Below are 19,036 nucleotides of genomic sequence, written 5' to 3' on the forward strand. Positions count from 1 at the left end.
TATCACTTACACTATTAATCTGTTATACAAATTGCCAAATCTGATTTCTTAATTGGTATATTGTGTCCACAAAGGTCATGCAGTGATTAATTACATAGCAAAAATAAGTAAGTTTGCCCTCGGAAAACACCACAATGTGTGGTTATTTGATCATCTTAGCAGTTCTTTGTCCTAGGAGAGGCAGACATTATTTCATATCATTTTATAGGTGAGGAAGCTGAGGTTTGATGTGTTTAGCGGATGTGGGCAGTGTCACAAAGCCAGGAAAGAGCCAAACCTAAAGCCTGGGGCTGAGATCCAAATCCTCTATGTTTGTCCACCATGCAGAGCTGATTCTTAATGAAGGGTAAACTTTTTATGAATTCCAATTCGCTCGTTAATATCAGACACTTGAGCACTGCATTTTAGCCTAGAGCTGCACCATTATATCAAATGCAAGGCTGACAAAACAAATACTATAATAGAGTTAATCCTAAAGAGTTCTGCTTTTGTTCAAAACACCACTTGTTGCTGCAATCACTCCTTGAGTTCAGACTTGGAATCAGTATTCTAACTTCCACTTTCAAAATACTGTCTCTACCTATATAAGATAAATTTGAACTTCTCCCTCCCTGTTTTGCACCCTGAAAATTATAAGACCAAAGGATTTGGGGCCTTAATACTGGAAAGAGCTTACATACTGTCTAGTCTGGTTCAGTCTTTACAAAGATAAAATTATTGATGCGCAGGAGGATTCTGGGTCTTGCTTAGTATCATGCATCCATTTAGGGGACCAGTCAGACGTAAACTCGAGGTCTCTTGACTTCAAGTGGAATGTTTTCCCACACTCCAGTCTCTGACCTATAAAAACTTTCACTCCAAGATTTATAATCCTCTTTCAGTTCATCTTACTGTCTGTGCACTGTTTTACAATGGTTGCATTTTCTGCTCACCTTAATCCTTGATACCTCTTCCACTTCCAGTTAAAGTCATGGTTCCGTGCCAGTGATGATATGAACCTGTCTTATGTATAGAATTCACACATGTCTGAAGGGGAATTTTTTTTCCCCCAAAGCAAAAGTGTAATTTTTTTTCTTTCTCATTTTTAAGGATTTCCACTGGGCCCAAGATTAGCAGGCACAGATATGGGTGGTGGATAATAAAAGGGGAGGATCAGGAAGCCAGGTGAAGCTTAGCATCCCCTCCTGGGCTCCAGTAGTGCCTTCTGCATCATCTTATTTTATGAATGTCTACAAGTTATTTCCCTACTCAACCTTGAATTCCTTGAGATTAAGGACTTTGTCCTATTAATGTGTGTACCCCTCATGCCTGGCGTAGTCTGTATCAAGGAAATGTTTTCAATAATTGAATAATAAATGAGCTTTTATCTTCTTATTACTATATTCCATACTATCCATCTCAGTGTCATTCCTTCTTACTTGAAACAACTCTGGAGTAATGTCTTTGATCCATTATAATTTCTACTTCCTTTTGATATCACTACACAAGTAACCGTGGCTGCCTCTTATATTTATTCAGCTTGTTTTTTTCCATGATTTGTGCAGTGGAAAATCCTATGACCCTTGAACTTGCCCATTTTAGCCCCAGTCTTTTTAAGTTCATATCCTGTCTTCCCAAGTGCTGACCATTCTTGGTGCAATAGAAGAACTGATACTTTTGGATCCAGATGTTTCTTTTATAATCAGTTCCTTAAACACAGCATCTTAAGGAGGGTTCTCCACAACCAATGGGATATAAGTGTATTTATATAAAAAGATTTATTATAAGGAATTGGCTCATGCAATTATGGAGGCTGACAGGTCCAAAAATCTCCAGAGTGGGCCTCTGCTGGAGACTCAGGATAGCCAATATTCCAGTCCCAGCCTGAAGGGAATCTGCTGGAGAATTTTCTCTTGCAGATTCTTTTTGTTCTAGCAGGTCTTTGACTGACTGCATGTGGCCCACCCACATTATGGGGGCAGTCTGCTTTACTCAGTGTCCATCAATTTAAATGTTATTCTAATTCAAAAACACCTTCACAGAAATACCCATGATAGTGTTTGACCAAATATCTGGGCATCCGTCACCCAAGATGACACCGAAAATTAACCATCACACTCATTACTGATTTCTGGTGTATGGTGCAATGACCAGACCTAATTTCATTTTCCCTATATTAATCACCAATTGGCCTAGCACTGTGTCTTTAGTCAGTCTCTCCTTTCAGATCTTCAAGCTTACTTTGTGATAAATCAATTTTCCGTACATGTGTAGGTCTTTTTCTGGAACCTTCCCTCGGTTGCCCTGGTCTGTTTACACGTAATTGTGTCTGTATTACGCTGACAGCCAGCAGGGCAAGCTCTCCTAGTCAGTTCTCTTCATGCATGCCTGGCCTGTTGGTGGCCCTTTTCTCTGTCATGTGTATTTTTAAAATAGCTCACGAAGTCCCATAAGGAATCTTTTTATGATTTTTATTAGAATGCTGTTAAATCAGTAGATCAGTTTGGAGAGATTTGACAGCTTTATATCTAAGAACTTGGGATGTCTCTTCACTGAATTAGGTCTTTTGAGATGTATTTTAATAAACATTTATTGCACAAAGGGCTTCTATGTCCTTTTGTAGATTTGTTCCCGTATACTTTATATTTTTAAATAGTTTAACAGGTTACTTCTGGATTCTTATATGTAATCCAGTGATGTCTCTAAATTTTTTTGAGGTATAATTGACAAACAACATTATATTCATTCATTGCAGGTGTATAACATAATGTTCAATATTTGTATACGTTGTGAAATGGTCACAATAAGTCATTAACATCTGTCACTATACGTAGTCTAAATTTCTTTTCTTTTTTTCCTCGTGATGAGAACTTTTAAGATCTACTCTCTTGGCAAGTTTCAAATATGCAGTACAGTGTTGTTACCCACAGTCACCATGCTGTGTATTAAATCCGCATGACTTTATTGTGCTAACAGCAAAATCTACCTATAAATAGCTATAAAGGTCACCTATAACTCTGTCTGGGCCTGTTGCTTATTGGTGGAAGGTAGGTCTCTACTTGCAAACTTAATTTTTTTAATGAGTAAAGAACTGTTTAAGTTCTCTATTTCTTCCTAAATGAGTTTTATATTAAAGCTTATATTAAGTTTCTCTGTGTTTTTCAATGTATTGGTACAAAGTTTGTCCTGGTATCCTACTAATTCTGCCGACAGCTTGTGTAGTTATAATTTTTTTCATTCCTTTTAAAAAACTCTTACCAGAATATTGTCAATTTTGTTAGTGTTTTAAGACCAACTTTTGATTTGGTTGCTCGCCTCTACTTTTTTGGCGTTTGCATACAACACATTCTTCTTGCTTTTGCCTTGTTTTTTTTTCTTTTTTTTAACTTTTTTTATTGAGTTATAGTCATTTTACAATGTTGTGTCAAATTCCAGTGTAGAGCACAATTTTTCAGTTATACATGAACATACATACATTCATTGTCGCATTCTATTTCGCTGTGAGCTTTTTTTTTTTTTAAGGTGTTTTTTGGAGGGGGAGGTAATTAAGTTTATTTATTTATTTACCTTTTTTTTTTTAGAGGCGGCACTGGGGATTGAACCCAGGACCTCATACATTCTAAGCATAGGTGCTCTACCACGTTGAGCTATACCCCCACCCCTGCTTTTGCCTTGTTTTTTGAACATTGTATTTGTGCAAGCTCAGCAATACTTCATGTTCTTTCTTTAATCCAGCATTTTGGTTGTTCCAATGGAAAGGTTCACTGTGTGCTTTAGTCTACACTAATGCTGACAAAAACCCATCTGAAAATACTTTATTATGTTCCGTCACACTCTCAAAAAACAATCTGTCAAAGGGGTAGCCTTTCAAAGGAGTTCTAACATTCTCAAGGCCTCTTTCGTTGAGAGGAGAGCAAGTCACCACATCCTCAGTGAAGTAAAATGTTCTCTAGTGTTTCTCACCGAAGTCAGTTGCAGGCTGTAAAACAAAAAACCACCGTGGAACCTGTGAAAAGGTCCTCACTTGGGCTTTCAGAGCCCTCGTATATCCACGTCCCCATCCTGTCTCTCATTTGCTGGTTAGTGGTGGTAAGACACCTGCCTTCTCTCAATTTCAGTTTCCTTATCTTTAAACTGCCAGCCTCCCAGGTTCTGTGAGATACTAGGCCAAAAAAAGTAATGGCAATTATTTTTAAATGATTTAGAATTTATTTAGAATGATGCACTTTATATAATAAGGTATTAATCACACTGTCAGTTTCCTTTTATGCTGGGATGATGGGCAATAGTTTGAAAGTTCTTAAAATAGGCTCAAATTGGAATTGCCTGAGGAGTTTTGAGCTATTACTGATCCGGGGTCCCACTCCCCAAAATCCTGGTTTTAATTGCTCAGGGTGGAGCTCAGGCATCAGTGATTCTTAAAAGCATCCCACAATACTTTTATGTTCAGCCAGGGCTGCCAGTTGTTGGTTTAAAAGCACAAAATGTGCTTTTTAAATGAACCTTCCCTAAAAGGGACGATGACTTATTTTTCTTTCAGAGCTGAATCATAGTGAACTGTTTTGTAGGATTTTTCTTAATTTTTGTCTTTTGTTACCTCAGGTGACTGCCGGTGTCCCTCTTAAGAAAGAATATACGGAAGAGGTAAGAGTGACCAAACGCTTAAGGGGCTTATGTAAAGAGTCATTCAGATCCAGTTAACCACTGGCCTGCGGTTGAATCTCAGTCAGGGCAGGGGTCCTCCACCAGTGGAGTGATCTGCTAATAATCCAAGAGGAAATGGATGGCGGAAGGGATAAAATCCACTCAGTTAACTCTCCAGTCTTAAGAAATAATGGATGTAAGATTTATGTTACCTCCTGGGCAGCCATCAGAGCAGGCCTCATGATCTCCAGCACAGAAGCATGAAGCTTATACATATGTATTCTTTTGGTGTGGAAAATACTGACTTTTAGAAGATACACAGTTGGCTTTATGACTCGGGCGAGTTACTTGACTCCTTTATAAGAACAGATTTTGATCAACTGGCAGCAGTACCTCTTAGCTCCTACAGGTGGCGCCAGGGATTTGAGCAGGGAGCAGCTGGACGATGCTGGCCACCCGCTCTGGGCCTTACGCCTTCTTGTCCAGCAGCCCACAGAGCATGGGCACGTTGTTTATGTCCTGGCCGCCAGTCAGCAGCAGAAAGAGCTGCCTGGCTCAAGACCCAAATATGCCATTGGACCCAGGATAATTTTAGACATTATTTGGAAAATGAGCCCCCTCCTTCTGCAGCCATCTTTTCTTGGAGGAAGAAGTCATTTATGGTCTTTAATAGCTTCCAGGACAATAAAGTGAGCATAGATGGAACCAAAACCCACCAGAGCGGGCCTGCCAGTGTAGTTTGGCAGGTTTGGTGGGAGATGATACATCTAGATCTGGTTTTCTTACAGAACCTCCAGCTGGTGGCAGACGGCTGCTGTAACCTCCAGAAGCAAATTCAGATCGCTCAGCTCTTTGGGGTCCCTGTTGTCGTGGCTCTGAATGTCTTCAAGTAAGTCCAGCGTCCTACTTTAAATGTGGTCATATCACTTGGCCACTCTGTGACCTGCATTTGTGTTTGGAGGGTGTTTGGCCTTTTCTCTGCTTCATCTAAAAATATATAGAAATACTCTGCCCATTCTATTGGTTGGTTCGGTTTGATTTGGTTTCACTTCACCAGAAATGTTCTCAAATGTTATTAGGAAAGTGGAATCTATTCAGTGAGTTCCCATTTCTTTGGCTTTTTCTCTCCCTTAATTCCACCCATCATTTCTGACTGAAAGACTGTAGATGATCAAAGGGATATGTTACGGAGTTTTCTCAATAAAACCCTCAACAACTTGAAATAGTGGAGTCATGTTGGAGAGGATTTTCCCCCATGATTTTCTTTAGGTCTGATTTATATAAGCACAGTGTAACCACTTTTGATGTTTAAAATATATTCAGTGTTTGGGAGCAGAATTCTATATAAGCAGTTAGTCTTTCTTTAAAAACATCGCTAAATGAATACAGATGCAAAACCACGAACATTTTCATCACCAGGACCGACACCCGCGCGGAGATCGACTTGGTGTGTGAGCTGGCGAAGCGGGCTGGAGCCTTTGATGCGGTCCCCTGCTATCACTGGTCTGTTGGTGGGAAAGGGTCGGTGGACCTGGCTTGGGCTGTGAGAGAAGCTGCTAGTAAAGGAAGCCATTTCCAATTCCTGTATGATGTGCAGGTAAGATCCAACACAGTGACTGCACCTTAGCTGTGTGTCGGGTCAGTGCTGAGAGCTTTGCATGGGCTGTTGTAACAGCTCTGTGGATAAGGAAACGGAAGGTTTAAAGAGGTTAAGTTATCTGACAAGTTCCTATTGCCAGGGGACCTCAACTCCTTGCCCCCAAGCCTGTGCTCTTGAAGCCTGCCCTCTCCTTCCAAACAGCAGGTCCCAGTGGAGAGGGACTTTGGAGAACAGCGTTCAACAGCTGGGTTTGCACAGGAAGAAGACTTGGGCAGGATTTCCTTGTCCGTTTCTGCTATAGCCCTTTTCCATCCTGGTTTTCTTGATCTATGCCTAGTATACTTGTAAAATTTTTTGAAGTGTGGCAAAATACATATAACATAAAATTCCACCTTTACCATTTTTAGGTGAATAGTTCACTGGTGTTAAGTCAGCTCACATTGTTGTGCAACCACCATCCATCTCCACCTTTATCTTGCAAAGACGGATTCATCGTCCATCTCCATTGCTCTTTTCATCTTGGAAAACCACAACTCTATACCCATTAAACACTAACTCCCCATTTCTCCTTCTCCTCTGTCCCTGGCAAACCACCATTCTACTTTCTGTCTCTGAGTCTGACTGCTCTAAGTATCTCCTACCAGTGAAACTGTAAACTATGTCCTTTTTGGGGGTGGAGACTGGCTTATTCACTGTCTCAGTCCTTTCCAGCTGCCATAAGGAATACCACAGTATTGAGTGGCTTATAAACAACAGCAAGTTATTGCTCACAGTTTTGGAGGCGGGGAAGTCTAAGTCTTGACCTTAGACTCGATGTCTGGTGAGGGCCCACTTCCTGTTTCATAGAGGTGATCTTCTCGCTGTGTCCTCACAAGGGGGAAGGAGGGAGGGATCTTCCTGGAGTGTCTTTTATGAGAGCCCTAATCCCATTCATGAGGTTTGTACCTGCAGGACCTAATCACGCCCCCAAGTCACATCCTAATACACCATCACATGGGAGAGTAGGCTTCCACACCTCATTTTCATATTCCATCTTCATAGGCTGAACAACAGTCCATTGTGTGTACCTGCCACTTTTTGTCTGTCCATTCATCTGTCAGTGGGCACTTGGGTTGCCTCCACCTCTTGGCTATTGTAAATAATGCCGCTGTGAACATGTGTGTAAAAGTATCTCTTCAAGATTCTGCTTCCAAGTCTTTTGGGTGTATATCCAGAAGTGGAGAGTGGAACTGCTGGATGGATTGTCTGGCGTGTTTTTAAACACAGCTGGATAATGAACATTTGGTCGGAATATCTGGGCTTCCCAGGACCTCACTCTTCTCAGCTCATCTTTGCTCCCACCTGAACGTCTCCATTCTGAATTTGATGGTTCCAGTTCTGGCCATTGGATTTGTCCTTATAGATAGTCCCCGGTTGCCACAGTGCTCAGCCTTCAAGCTGATGGCTTCTTTCATACCTTCGTCCCCCACAAATTCTGTTGGTCTGTGACTCTAGAGTTACATCATAAAGAGCATGACACTAACTTTGGGGCTAAGGCTCCCGCTTAAGGAGGGCTTTTCAGGTGCCAAGCATGCGGGTGCTTTGTTCTTGGTAACTTCTTTAGTCCTTATTTCCCTATTGGGTGGAAACTATTGATTTTCCCTCATTTTACAGATAAGGAATCAAAAGCAAAAAGAGATTAAGCAACCTGCCCAGTGTCCCACAACCAGACAGAGGCAGGGATGCAGGATATGTAGAATGATGGCGGCCTGCATCCTGCTCAGAGGGGCAGTAACTGAGTGACACACCTGAAGAGGAAGGAGGACAGTGACAAAGAATGGCTACTTGGGGCCATTGTAGGCACTCAGTAAACGTCTGCGGAAGGAAGGATTTCAGGAATGAAGTGGGTTGGTTAGCTCAGTAAAGGCTGGTCGTGTTTAAAGGCCATTTTTATCAACAAGCAACGACAGTGTTCCGGCTTACAGAGGTGATGGGGTGCGGGGGTGGTGGTGGGGAGGGGCATGGACTTGGGTTCTACAGGAAGGAAAATGTTCTAGTTAAAAGCTGTGAGTTCTCCGGAGATGTTAAGCATAAGACAGATGCAGCCCCACAGTGGACACATCACAGGGATGGAAGCCAGCTCACGGGGTGGCTGGCCGAGGTAACCTTGTGTTCCCTCTGGGCCGAGCGGCCCGGGAAAGCCTTGCTGTGTTGGCTGCAGCACCTGGCTCAGCTCTCGGCCCTTTTACACAAACAGCCATCGGGAAACACTTAGACCATCGCCCCACTGTGATGGCGAACCTCCCCACTCGGAGTGGCAAAGGCAGTTTTTAAATGAATGATTTCACAAAGTGCGGCTTTTTCGAGGAAACCATCCAAGGTGAAAAGAAGATCAGTAGGTGGAAACGGTGTTCTGTGCGTTACGTTGTCTCAGACACGCAGTAACCCTAAGGTGAACTCTTCCTTCCCACTGGTATTTCAATTTTTTTTTTCTGAATTTCCATTCATTGTGCAAATAATGCTTCTAAAATGTCTGCTCTTCTGTGAAAAGCAGAACAATTTTATAATAATGTGGTCTAAAGTCCTGTATTGGATGAGCTTCTTACCTCCTTTGCTCACATATTCTCTTCCCTTTTCTTACAACACACAAATTAGATTGGGGCTGCGGAACTGTTCCGCAGATAATCAGCAGCTCACTGTGCTGCTCCAAGGCCGTTTATGAAAAGGGCCATTGCTGCTTCTGCTCGCTGTGTACTGTCTGTCTCCTAACAGCTGTGTCCTTCACACTGGCGAGAGGATTCTAAATAATATAAGACCATTTATGGTCTTGTATCAGTTTGAAATCTGAGTTCATTGTTGTAATCAGTAACAGAGCTCAGACTTTTCTTTTCTTCCTGACTTCATGCATAGTCAGTGCTGGGGAACCTTTATGGACTAAGTAATGGTTTTCTTGAAACCTTTTTAATTCCTGTTCTTTTTTCCCTGACAACTAACCCTTTGATGCTTGGCGGCTCGACAGGTGTAGAATTGCCCTACAGGAAAAAAGAAGTGATAAAACGCTTCCAGATAAAGCGCCCTGCCTCTTTGCTTCTCTGTGCAGACTGGGCTTCCGCGTACCTTTGGCTGTCACCCCAGACTCCATTCCACCAAGAATGTATTCGGCACAGGATTGATGGCATCTCATTTCCTGCTCCACCACCCCCCCCCGTCTTGTATTACAGGAGGAAGGCACCTGAGGTCATTGGAGGGATTGGAAATAGTGTAGGAGCATGGGGCATGGTTGCTTTGGTGTGGGGTGCAGAAACCATCCCCACGCCCCAGATGGAAAGAGGAAGAGCTGGAGAGAAACAGAAACAGCTGACCTGAGACTGTGAGACCAGACAACGCACAGAGCATGAGGCTTTGTGATGACAAGTCTGTTAATTAAAGAGAAACGAGCTGCTCTTCTGACTTGGGGAGGGGTCTGTGCTGAACTTTTGAAAATCGTGTGAAGCAGCCACTGTTCTCTAGAGAACAATTCTGCACCTCTTTGACCAGAGTAGCTTCTAGTCCAAGAGTGGACAACTTCTGTTCATGGTCCTAGACGTGGTTGTTGGTCAATTCAAAATAGTAACTTTTTTTTTAAATATGGAAAAAAATGCAGTGGCCTAGTTGCTCAAAGGAAGTGTATTATGTGAGAATTAATCTATTTAAACTTGAAATACACCGCATCATTTCCTCTCAACCCTTAAGCATGATCACAGTCCCCTTTCCCTTAAGCTGTTAGAAGTCCCCCCCCCCAGAAAAAAACATCTTGTCTAGGACTTTTCCTTTTCCACTATCACTTAACAATTATATCTTTACAGTTGACTGATACAGTATCTCTATAAATGCAAGCACCCGGGAAAATAGTGTAGCCGACCAAAAAAAAAAAAAAACTTACCTGTATTTACAGTGTATTAGCTAACAACTCCCTCTTCCATACATTACAAGTATGTTTCACCCAATCCCATGGGGTGTGTGGGCTCAACTTTGCATTTTAAATAAGGAAACAGGAGCTCAGAAAAAGTGAGGGACTTGCCTCATGGCAAATGGACACTTGATAGAAGAATAACATTATATAGTTAAAGGGGTAAAACACTGGGGTCATTCAGAATTGAGTTCCAGTCTTGACCAGGGCTTCCACTGTAGGTGTAAATGTGGGCTTCTCTCTGAGCCTCAGGTTTCTTACCTATAGAAGAGTGTCTGATATTAACACCAACATCACTCCGTTGCTGTGGGGACCAGTTGAAAGCTGGGACAGAGGAGGCTGGGGATCAGTGTTAGCTCATCACTTTCGCTTCAGGAAGACGGGATTTCTTGGCTTGACGTTTAGGAATTGTTTTGTAACTCGGGTAACTTTGTCGGGCTTCAGGGTTGGTTTCCTGTTCAAGTGGGTTAAAACCAGCATTTAGAAGCCGAGACTCCTAATGCACCAAGAAAGAACAGTGCCCCCAAACTACAGGAAGACATTTAGCATTCTTTCTCCATTAGTATTGGGAGCCATTATTGATGTAATAAAAAGTCAGTCGTTTCTGCAAAGGATATGTGTGGCTCTGAAAGTCAGAGTCCAAACCTTGTTTATTAAATCAGGAGCCAAGGTTGAAAACCATCTTCAGCTCCCACCAGATCTTCCTCTAACCTTGCAAACATTTTGAGGTATAACCTTGACAGCAACAGAGGATGGTGTTTGTTTTTATTCAAAGGTCTTTCCTGTTCCTCGTGTGAAGCCATTCTCTTGATCACAGCAGGGTTGGATGAAGGGAGATCAAAACAGACCAGGAAGACTCTGTCCAGGGCCATGGCCAGCAGCACAGATTTGTGAACTATTGTACTTTCATTGCGTGTGTGTTGAGGAGTGTTTCTCCCCTGCTGCCAGGACTTTAGCGGGGGGACTGGTTGTTTACTGAGGAATTATGTATTTTATATTTCTTAAGGATTCAAACCAGTTGTTGGTAGGGTTTTGAGAGTTATCCTTTAATTGGACTCCAGGCATTTGCAACCAGAGACTCAAATAATAAAAATGCATATGTACAAGTACTTGTATGTACATATATAGAGTATATATAGTGTTTTTTGTGATAAAAAATTGTGATAATAAATGCACGTAGTATGAAATTTCCCATTTTAACCATTTTCAAATGTACAGTTCTGTGTATATAGAATATATTAAAATGAATACATTCATACTGTATATAGTCTTAACTCATAAAATTTAAAAACGTAAAATGATAGTTATGCACATCTCTGTATGTCTTTTCTGTTTCACGGTAATTACTAACAAGACTCTAAGGAGAAGGGGTGCCCTTGTCCCTGTACTGTTGTCTCCTTCTCAAGGCCTTTGACCTCCTCTGGCTCTTTCCTCCCTGTCCCCAGACTTGCCTTTGGTCTGCCTGTTCCCTCCCATCCTTTCTCCAGCTCTCTCCTTTCCCCCTTTTGTGCAGTTGAGTGTTTGGAGTGTTCTGTGGGATGCTGTCCCTTATATTTTCCAGCCAGTTAAGGTTCTCTTTCAGAAATCCATGTATCTTCTCTGTACTCAAGTGCTTTCTTCTAGCATGAGAAATGGAATGTCACTATGGCAGAAGTTTCTAGAAATGCATTATGTCATGTAAAATTATGAGCCAATCAAGAAAGACGAGGGTGTAAAATGAACTGACGGTGTCCCACCACATGTTAGCCAGTCACCTTCTGCCGTCACTCCATCCATTCCCTGGCCTTTCTGGCTGAAATGCAGATGACACGAGACCATTCGGTAGGGACAGTATTCATTTTCTCAGCCTAAACAGCTAGCACTTAATAAAGATTATTCAAATGTTATCACAGGCATTATCATTAGAGACCACTTCAAAAGAGAAAACAATAACCTTAGGGTTTGGGGGGAGTCACTCAAAAGAGCACAAGCTTCGAAGCACCCCAGTATCTGAGAGGTTAGGAATTTGTTTTAATAATCATTTTATTTCAGATTTCTTTTTCCTTTCATGAAAGTAATTTACTCCCCTTTTGAGTGAGACTTTTAATCTTCAACCAGAAGTTTTTCCTTTGGAAGCACAGCATCCAGTAGATGAATGAGGGAAATATGATTCCTGTTGTACAATCAAGGAAAAAGCCACTTGCAGGGAAAAAAAAGGGGGGGGGGGGCTCCCAAGCTGCACCTTGTGTTCATTCATATTGGTCTTATAACACACCGAGGTTTGTAAGAGATGAACAAGTAAGTCATAAAAACACGTGCATGTCATTAGTCCAAGCGCGTGCTTGACCCACTGTCAGCCCTTCCCCCTTCTTTGGGGAGAACGTTAAAATCACCTGCTCCTCTATTGCCATTTCCTTTGCCATTACTGTGATGTTCTGTTTGAGAGTATATATAGCTCAGTGGTAGAGCGCGTGCTTAGCATGCACCAGGTCCTGGGTTCAATCCCCAGTACCTCCATTAAAAAAATTAATTAAATTTTTTTTTCAATCTTAAAAAAAAAGAAGAATATGCAAGATCTCCCATGTGAATTCTTTATCATCCTCATTTCACATGGACAAGTGCAGACTTTCTGGCAGTGAGCCCTTTTTGCTTTCCCAGACCCCAGCTATCTCTGCCACACGTCCCGGTTGCCTTAGTAAAGCGAGATTCTGTGGGATTCTACTGGGTTGACCTGTTGCTCAGGGCCAGCGAGCCAGCAGGGATAGCCGCTCGGTGAGCTGGCTCATGGTGGTCGGCACGTACACCTTTGGTAGCTCAGATGTTCTGGTTTCCAGCCAAGGACGTGCTTTGTGTCAAAGTTACAAGGGTCTGTTGTTCTCAGTCACAACGCAGAGCTGCTCCCGTGACACTCGGGGGATGTTGTAATGAACCCCTTGCTCCTGGCATAAGGTGGTTTCATGTTATACTTTTATTTAAAGTACAGGAAAGTTTACCAAATGGTGCTTATAGATCATTTAAAATTCATGCTTCATTTAAAATGTAAAATGCAAATTAAAATAGTTGTGTGTCCAGAGATTTCTGTTCGACTTACACCTTTATTAATTGATTCTTCTCTTTAAATATCTTGTGGGCGTTGGAATACATCTCAGCAATATCACAGCATAGGAACACTTACGTGAACTCCACTTTGTGGCCTTGGTAAAACAAAAGAACAATGTAGTTTTCATTCACTCAGCATGGCCACTGAGGAAACAGCAGTGTGTTCCAACACTTCAACAGCTGTGTGCTTAAGAGATAGTGGAATGTTGATAATATTGTGTCGTGTTTTCACGGGTCTTCTAAGAGACCTTCAGTGCTGCTGACTTCAGAACCTCATCCAAGTAAGATGAGATGCCACTATATTATAAAGCCCTCGTACTTCTTTATTTTCCTTAATTTCAGCAGCAGCTTTTTTTTTTAATTGAAGTATAGTTGATTTACAATGTTGTGTTAGTTTCTGGTGTACAGCATAGTGATTCAGTTAATACATATCTATTCTTTTTCAGATTCTTTTCCATTATAGGTTATTACAAGATATTGAATATAGTTCCCCATGCTATATAGTAGGACCCCATCATTTATCTATTTTATATATAGTAGTTTGTATCTGCTAATCCCAAACGCCTAATTTATCCCTACCCCTCTTTTCCCTTTTGGCAACCATAAATTTGTTTTCTACGTCTGTGTGTCTGTTCCTGTTTTGTAAATAAGTTCATTTGTATCTTTTTTGCTTGGGGGTTCCACATATAAGTAATATCATGTGGTATTTGTCTTTTTCTGTCTGACTTACTTCACTCAGTATAATCTCTAGGTTCACTCATGTTGCTGCAAATGGCATTATTTCATTTTTTTCTATGGCTGAGATAGATAGATAGATAGATAGATAGATAGATAGATAGATAGATAGATATCACAACCTATTTATCCAGTCATCTGTCCATGGACATTTAGGTTGCTTCCATGTCTTGGCTACTGTAAATAGTGCTGCTGTGAATATTGTGGTGCATGTATCTTTTCAAGTTAGAGTTTTCTCTGGATATTTGCCCAGGAGTGAGATTGCTGGATCATATGTTAACTCTACTTTTTTTTTTTTTTTTAAGGAACCTCCGTAGCGTCCTCCGTAGTGGCTTTCAGCTCCATTTTAAACTTTTATTCCATTTCACTTTATTTTTGTCCACGTTCTTCTTACCAAAAAAAAAATAATTTTTAAATTTAAGTCACTGCTTTTTTGGAATTTGTAGATTAATTTTAGTCCATGAAAAAGCAGGTCTTAAATAATGTAACATAATGATTGTGCTTTCCCAGACACATTCAAGAAGAATGTGCTTTCTAACTTTAAGTAACTCAGCTTTTGTGTGCCTGGATCACCAGATCTACAAGATGAATGTGGTGAAGAATGAATGCCTCCACATCTGCCAGCTTTCCTTTCTGGTGTCTCTCAGCCAGGGTTCCAGGTGGTCATACTTTGTACAAGAGACCCAAGACATTAAGACAGCCGGTCATGGTTCTGTTTTGGAGCTCTGCTGCCCACTGCAGTAGCCACTGGTCACAGGAAACTATTTAAATGTAAATTAACGAAAGTTAGGAATTCATTTCCTCTGTTGCACCAGTCTCATTTCAACTACTTACTGGCTGCATGAGGCTGTTGGCTACTGGACTGGGAAACATTGGTGTAGAACATTTCCATCATCACATTATACATTTAAGAGGTTTATGGGGCAATTAATGTAAAATATGTTCAGAGTCATGTTCCCGCTCAAGATGAAGATTTAACCATAGTCTTAGTTCCCAAATGATCGAAGACCCTGGTGTAGATGCCAGGCTTTATGAAGTAGCTTATGAATACATTAAACAGTTGTGCGTAACACAAACGGAATAGTCACTGTTTTCCAAAGAAGTCTTGTGTTTGCCACCATTCACACCTTGTCGTGTGTCTTTCTCCTTGTGTGAAGTAATCTTTCCTTTCCTTACTTATTAAAATCTTTCACGTTCTTCAGATACCATTCAAGTTCCTTTCTAGGTCTGGCCAGCTTTTGCTGATTTCCAGGCCTTCCCCTGCGATCTGCGTTCATCCGAGTTTGCTACTAACACTTAACGCAGAGTTTTTATCACACACTCCATTTTGTGCTGCTTTATCGTGTCATTGTTCCCGCCCCATCAGACAATGTTTGTACACAAAATCCCCAAAGTTCTTTGTATACTGTGACATCTTGAAAGTACTTGCCATAGATGGTTATTCATTTAGCCGATGTTTGTGGAGTAGCTGCTGTGGGCAGGCTGCTGTCCCAGACATCAGGGGGATGGGGACGAAAGAGGTGGTGAATAGATAAATTAGTAAATGTTTATGGAGTCAGGGGAAATGCCAGGGATGTTTAATGCATAAACATTCATAATTTATTTTGCCATTTTATTTGCTTTATGGAAACTACTGTTTAAAACAAAGCAGTACAAGTGAATATCAAGTTCAGATCAAGATCATTGGACTGAACTTGGCTTTTTTCTTTCTTTAATGATTTACACTTCTCTGCAACATTGAGCAGAAAAACAGCAGGAAATTCTTGCCTGCTGACACAATACAAAATCGATTGTATGTGATAGAACTACCTTATCAGTGCAGTTTTTAGTTTTTATATCAAACCCCGAAGTTGTTTTAATTGAGATGTTCTTTTTATGAATTTACTTGTCCACATAGGTGAAAAGGGAGAACTGTAGCAGGAGTCCCAAGGGAACTGTGGTCTGGGGATTTCTAGCTACGTGAGATGAGACATTTTATTTATCCAGCGTGGGGCTGCAGGACACACACCAGGTAGTGATGGTGCCTTCTCTTGGGCTTTCGTTGGACAGCGCTGTGCATGTCATGGCCCATGAGGGAGCGCCCTCAACTCTGGGGCTGGTGAGGCTGGAGTTGGGGCATGGGAAGCACAGAGTACCTGGGGGTGGGTGCTGGTGGCTACTGGGTCCTGGCACTGCTACCATCTGAGGTTCATCAGTGCACCCAAGAGAGCGTGGGCTCGGCTAGTGGCCACTCACTGCCAGGCCTCATTGAGCCAGGTCAGAGCATTACAGGACCATCCAGAGGGCAAAGAAGTGAATGCCCACGTGTGCTTGGGGAAGGTCAGTACAGGCTTCCTGGAGAAGCTGGCCTTTAAGATAGATCTTAGAGCATTCAGGGAGTTTTAGCAGAGGTCAATCTTGAGTTTTTCTTCCCTAGGTACATTGTAGGAAAGTTAGACTTGTGGTAGAGTAGAGGGTGTATTAGAAGTGATCACTTGGAAGCGTTCATGGTTAGGTTAGACAATTAGCATCTCAACCAAGAGCACATGGTAGGATCAGTTTCCCCACATCCTCACCTACACATGATATTCTCACACCTTTTCCGTTTGGCTAATCTAATCTGTGAATTGGCTTTTCATCATTGTAATTTGCCTTTCTCTGATTACTAATGATTTGGTCATTTTTTCATCTTGTTATCAGTAACTCTTTTGCCTAGTATTAAATGTTTATCATTTTCTTAATTTAGGAGAGTTTTATGCATCCTAGTAACCAGTCTTTTGATAGTTCCTTATACTTTATCCTTATGTATGATGTCTGTTTTTAATACAAGATGTCAGCAAATCTAGAAATCATTTCCTTTAGGGGGTATTTTTCTGATTTCTTGTTTAATAAATCCTCCCCTGCCCCCTAAAAAAGGAAATCCTTCCCTACCTCAAGATCATAAAGAGAGTTCCCAATATGTAGAATTTTCATTTTGAAGGTTTTGCCTTTGTTCCATATTGGATTTATTTGGGGGCCCAGTGTGAGGGAGGAATTTAATTTTATTTCTCTCAGGCCAAAAGTCAGTTGGATAGTCAGCCCTTCCTCTGTTTTGTGCCCTTTCTACTGTATATTGTTGAACACCTGCTGAGATGTCCCTCTGTGCTCTTTCTTATCTCCCATTGATTAATCATCTAGTCCTGTGCCAATACCACATGGAATTAATTAGCATAGTTTTGTAGTATGATTGATACCGGTTCAGAGACACCCTATCTTTGTTGTTTGGGTTTTATTGATTTTTGAAGTTATCTGACCTATTTATGCCATTAGTCGTCACTGTGAATTTTAAAATTGGTTGGCCAAGTTACCTAAGCACTCGGGATTTTTATTAGAACTGGATTGAACTAATAGATTGAGAGAGCTGACCCCTACCCATCATTGCATCTCCTCATCCGTGAACAAAGTAGTATTTCTCCCTTTTGATTCAGACCTTCTTTTATGTCCTTCAGTGAAACATCATAATGACTTGCACTTTCATTTCTCTTTTATTTGCTGAGATGTCCAATATTTCAGCTCCAGACCACAGAGCAACTCTACAGTAATAAAAACTGTAGGGATAAAAAACACATTTTATAGCAGTTTTGGGTTCTCTCAGATTGGGAGAGTGGAACTAGTTTTTATTTTCTCCTGTTAGGTAGCTCTCCTTCCTTTATATAGCAACAGTAATCCATCCAAACGTGCCATCTGCCACTGCCCTGTGGAGTCCTTGAGGTGAGCCGCAAGAGGCTTCTGCCCCTTGGTTGATGTCCATTCCATCAGCACTTGGTCCAGCAGCTAGCTGTTCACCGACCAGTAAATCCACCGACTGCGTTATGCCTATATGTTTTCTACTTACAGTGAAACTAGGGGCAATTTTGTCAAATGTTTTGATTGAATTAAGATGCGCTTTTCTATGGCACATTCCGTTCCTAAAGAGCCATTCTCATTTCTTAAGACCACTCTCAGTATTTTACTTGCAACCTGCATCCAGGTTTTCCATCGAACATTACAGAAGATTTTCCATCCCCTCCTCATATGCTTATTTGTCCGTATCTAGCCTTCTCGAATTTTTCCCATTCTCCTTGGTGTTTCATAATTTGCTAAAGTGACACTAGATTCAACCTCTGGTTTTCCAATAAAGTCTTTGATCACATCAGCATTTATATTAAAATCTCAACCCATTCCTGCTCGCAAAAAATATATTTGTTCTTTAGTTTTGCTACGTTTTCTGTCATATAAGGCCCACTTGAACACCAGCCCTGTTTAGGTGGGAGACTTTTATTCTGACTTGTAAGACCATTAAAAAGCATAGTATAAAACTACGGTTTTTTTTTCAAATGATACAGTAGATAAAAATGATTTAACTAGATAAGCAGCCTCTGAACTGGCTGAACATCTAAGGCTTCATATATTCACTGGCTGATCTCTGATCTGAAAATTTCTGTACATTAAACATGACTGAAGGAGAAAAGTGTCTGCTTCAAATACCACAGTTGCTGAGAAGGGAATCTGTAATGAATTTTAAGCAATTACAGAAAACCTCAGTAAGCTTTCCCTTGACTCTTTAACCAGGTTAAATAAAGTTAATGACTTTGTTGTCATTTGTGTTTCTCCAGCTTCCAATTGTGGAAAAGATAAGAACCATTGCCCAAGCTGTCTACGGAGCCAAAGATATCGAACTCTCTCCTGAGGCACAATCCAAAATAGATCGTTACACGGAACAGGTAAACGTTACACTTTTGAGTGGGGGGGGAGTCCTAGTTAGACTTTTGAAATGATTCACACTGATTTGAGAGCTGGTATAGGTCCCACCAGCTGAACTTGACTTAATCTACTCTGTGGTCTGCAAAAATTGAATTAAAAGTCATTGGGTAGAATGTTGACTGTAATTAGAACATTGTGGTGAGAGTAGATAAACATATACGTCATTGACTTGTATGGTTGTAAACGCATCTCACGTGGGTGGTACCCATGTTTATCTGTGTTGGGTGATCTTTCGTCCTGCCTGCTCAGCCAGAAACATTGAAACTGTTCTTGGATGCGCAGCTATGGAGTCAGAGTTGAGTGGTCTGTAG

General features: G+C 41.2%; 1 protein-coding gene and 1 long non-coding RNA gene across 3 annotated transcripts in view; one reads left to right on the top strand and one right to left on the bottom strand.

Moving 5' to 3' along the window:
* MTHFD1L (methylenetetrahydrofolate dehydrogenase (NADP+ dependent) 1 like) overlaps positions 1-19,036 on the top strand; it is a 167,516-nt gene that overhangs the window by 97,851 nt on the left and 50,629 nt on the right. For both annotated transcript variants that reach the window (XR_012075078.1, XM_031679956.2), the window contains exons 22-25: positions 4,582-4,623; positions 5,412-5,512; positions 6,043-6,220; positions 18,578-18,685. Coding sequence is in view for 1 of the 2 variants with exons in the window: in XM_031679956.2 (XP_031535816.2) it covers positions 4,582-4,623; positions 5,412-5,512; positions 6,043-6,220; positions 18,578-18,685 (429 nt within the window). In the remaining variant the exon portion in view is untranslated. The remainder of the gene's footprint in view (positions 1-4,581; positions 4,624-5,411; positions 5,513-6,042; positions 6,221-18,577; positions 18,686-19,036) is intronic.
* Positions 3,779-6,104, bottom strand: LOC140697759 (uncharacterized). The gene is made up of 2 exons (XR_012075079.1): positions 4,836-6,104; positions 3,779-3,958 (listed from the first exon to the last, which is right to left on the bottom strand). It is a non-coding gene; the product is annotated as an uncharacterized lncRNA (long non-coding RNA).

Source organism: Vicugna pacos, chromosome 8, assembly GCF_048564905.1.
Source record: "Vicugna pacos chromosome 8, VicPac4, whole genome shotgun sequence".
NCBI classification, from domain to species: domain Eukaryota; kingdom Metazoa; phylum Chordata; class Mammalia; order Artiodactyla; family Camelidae; genus Vicugna; species Vicugna pacos.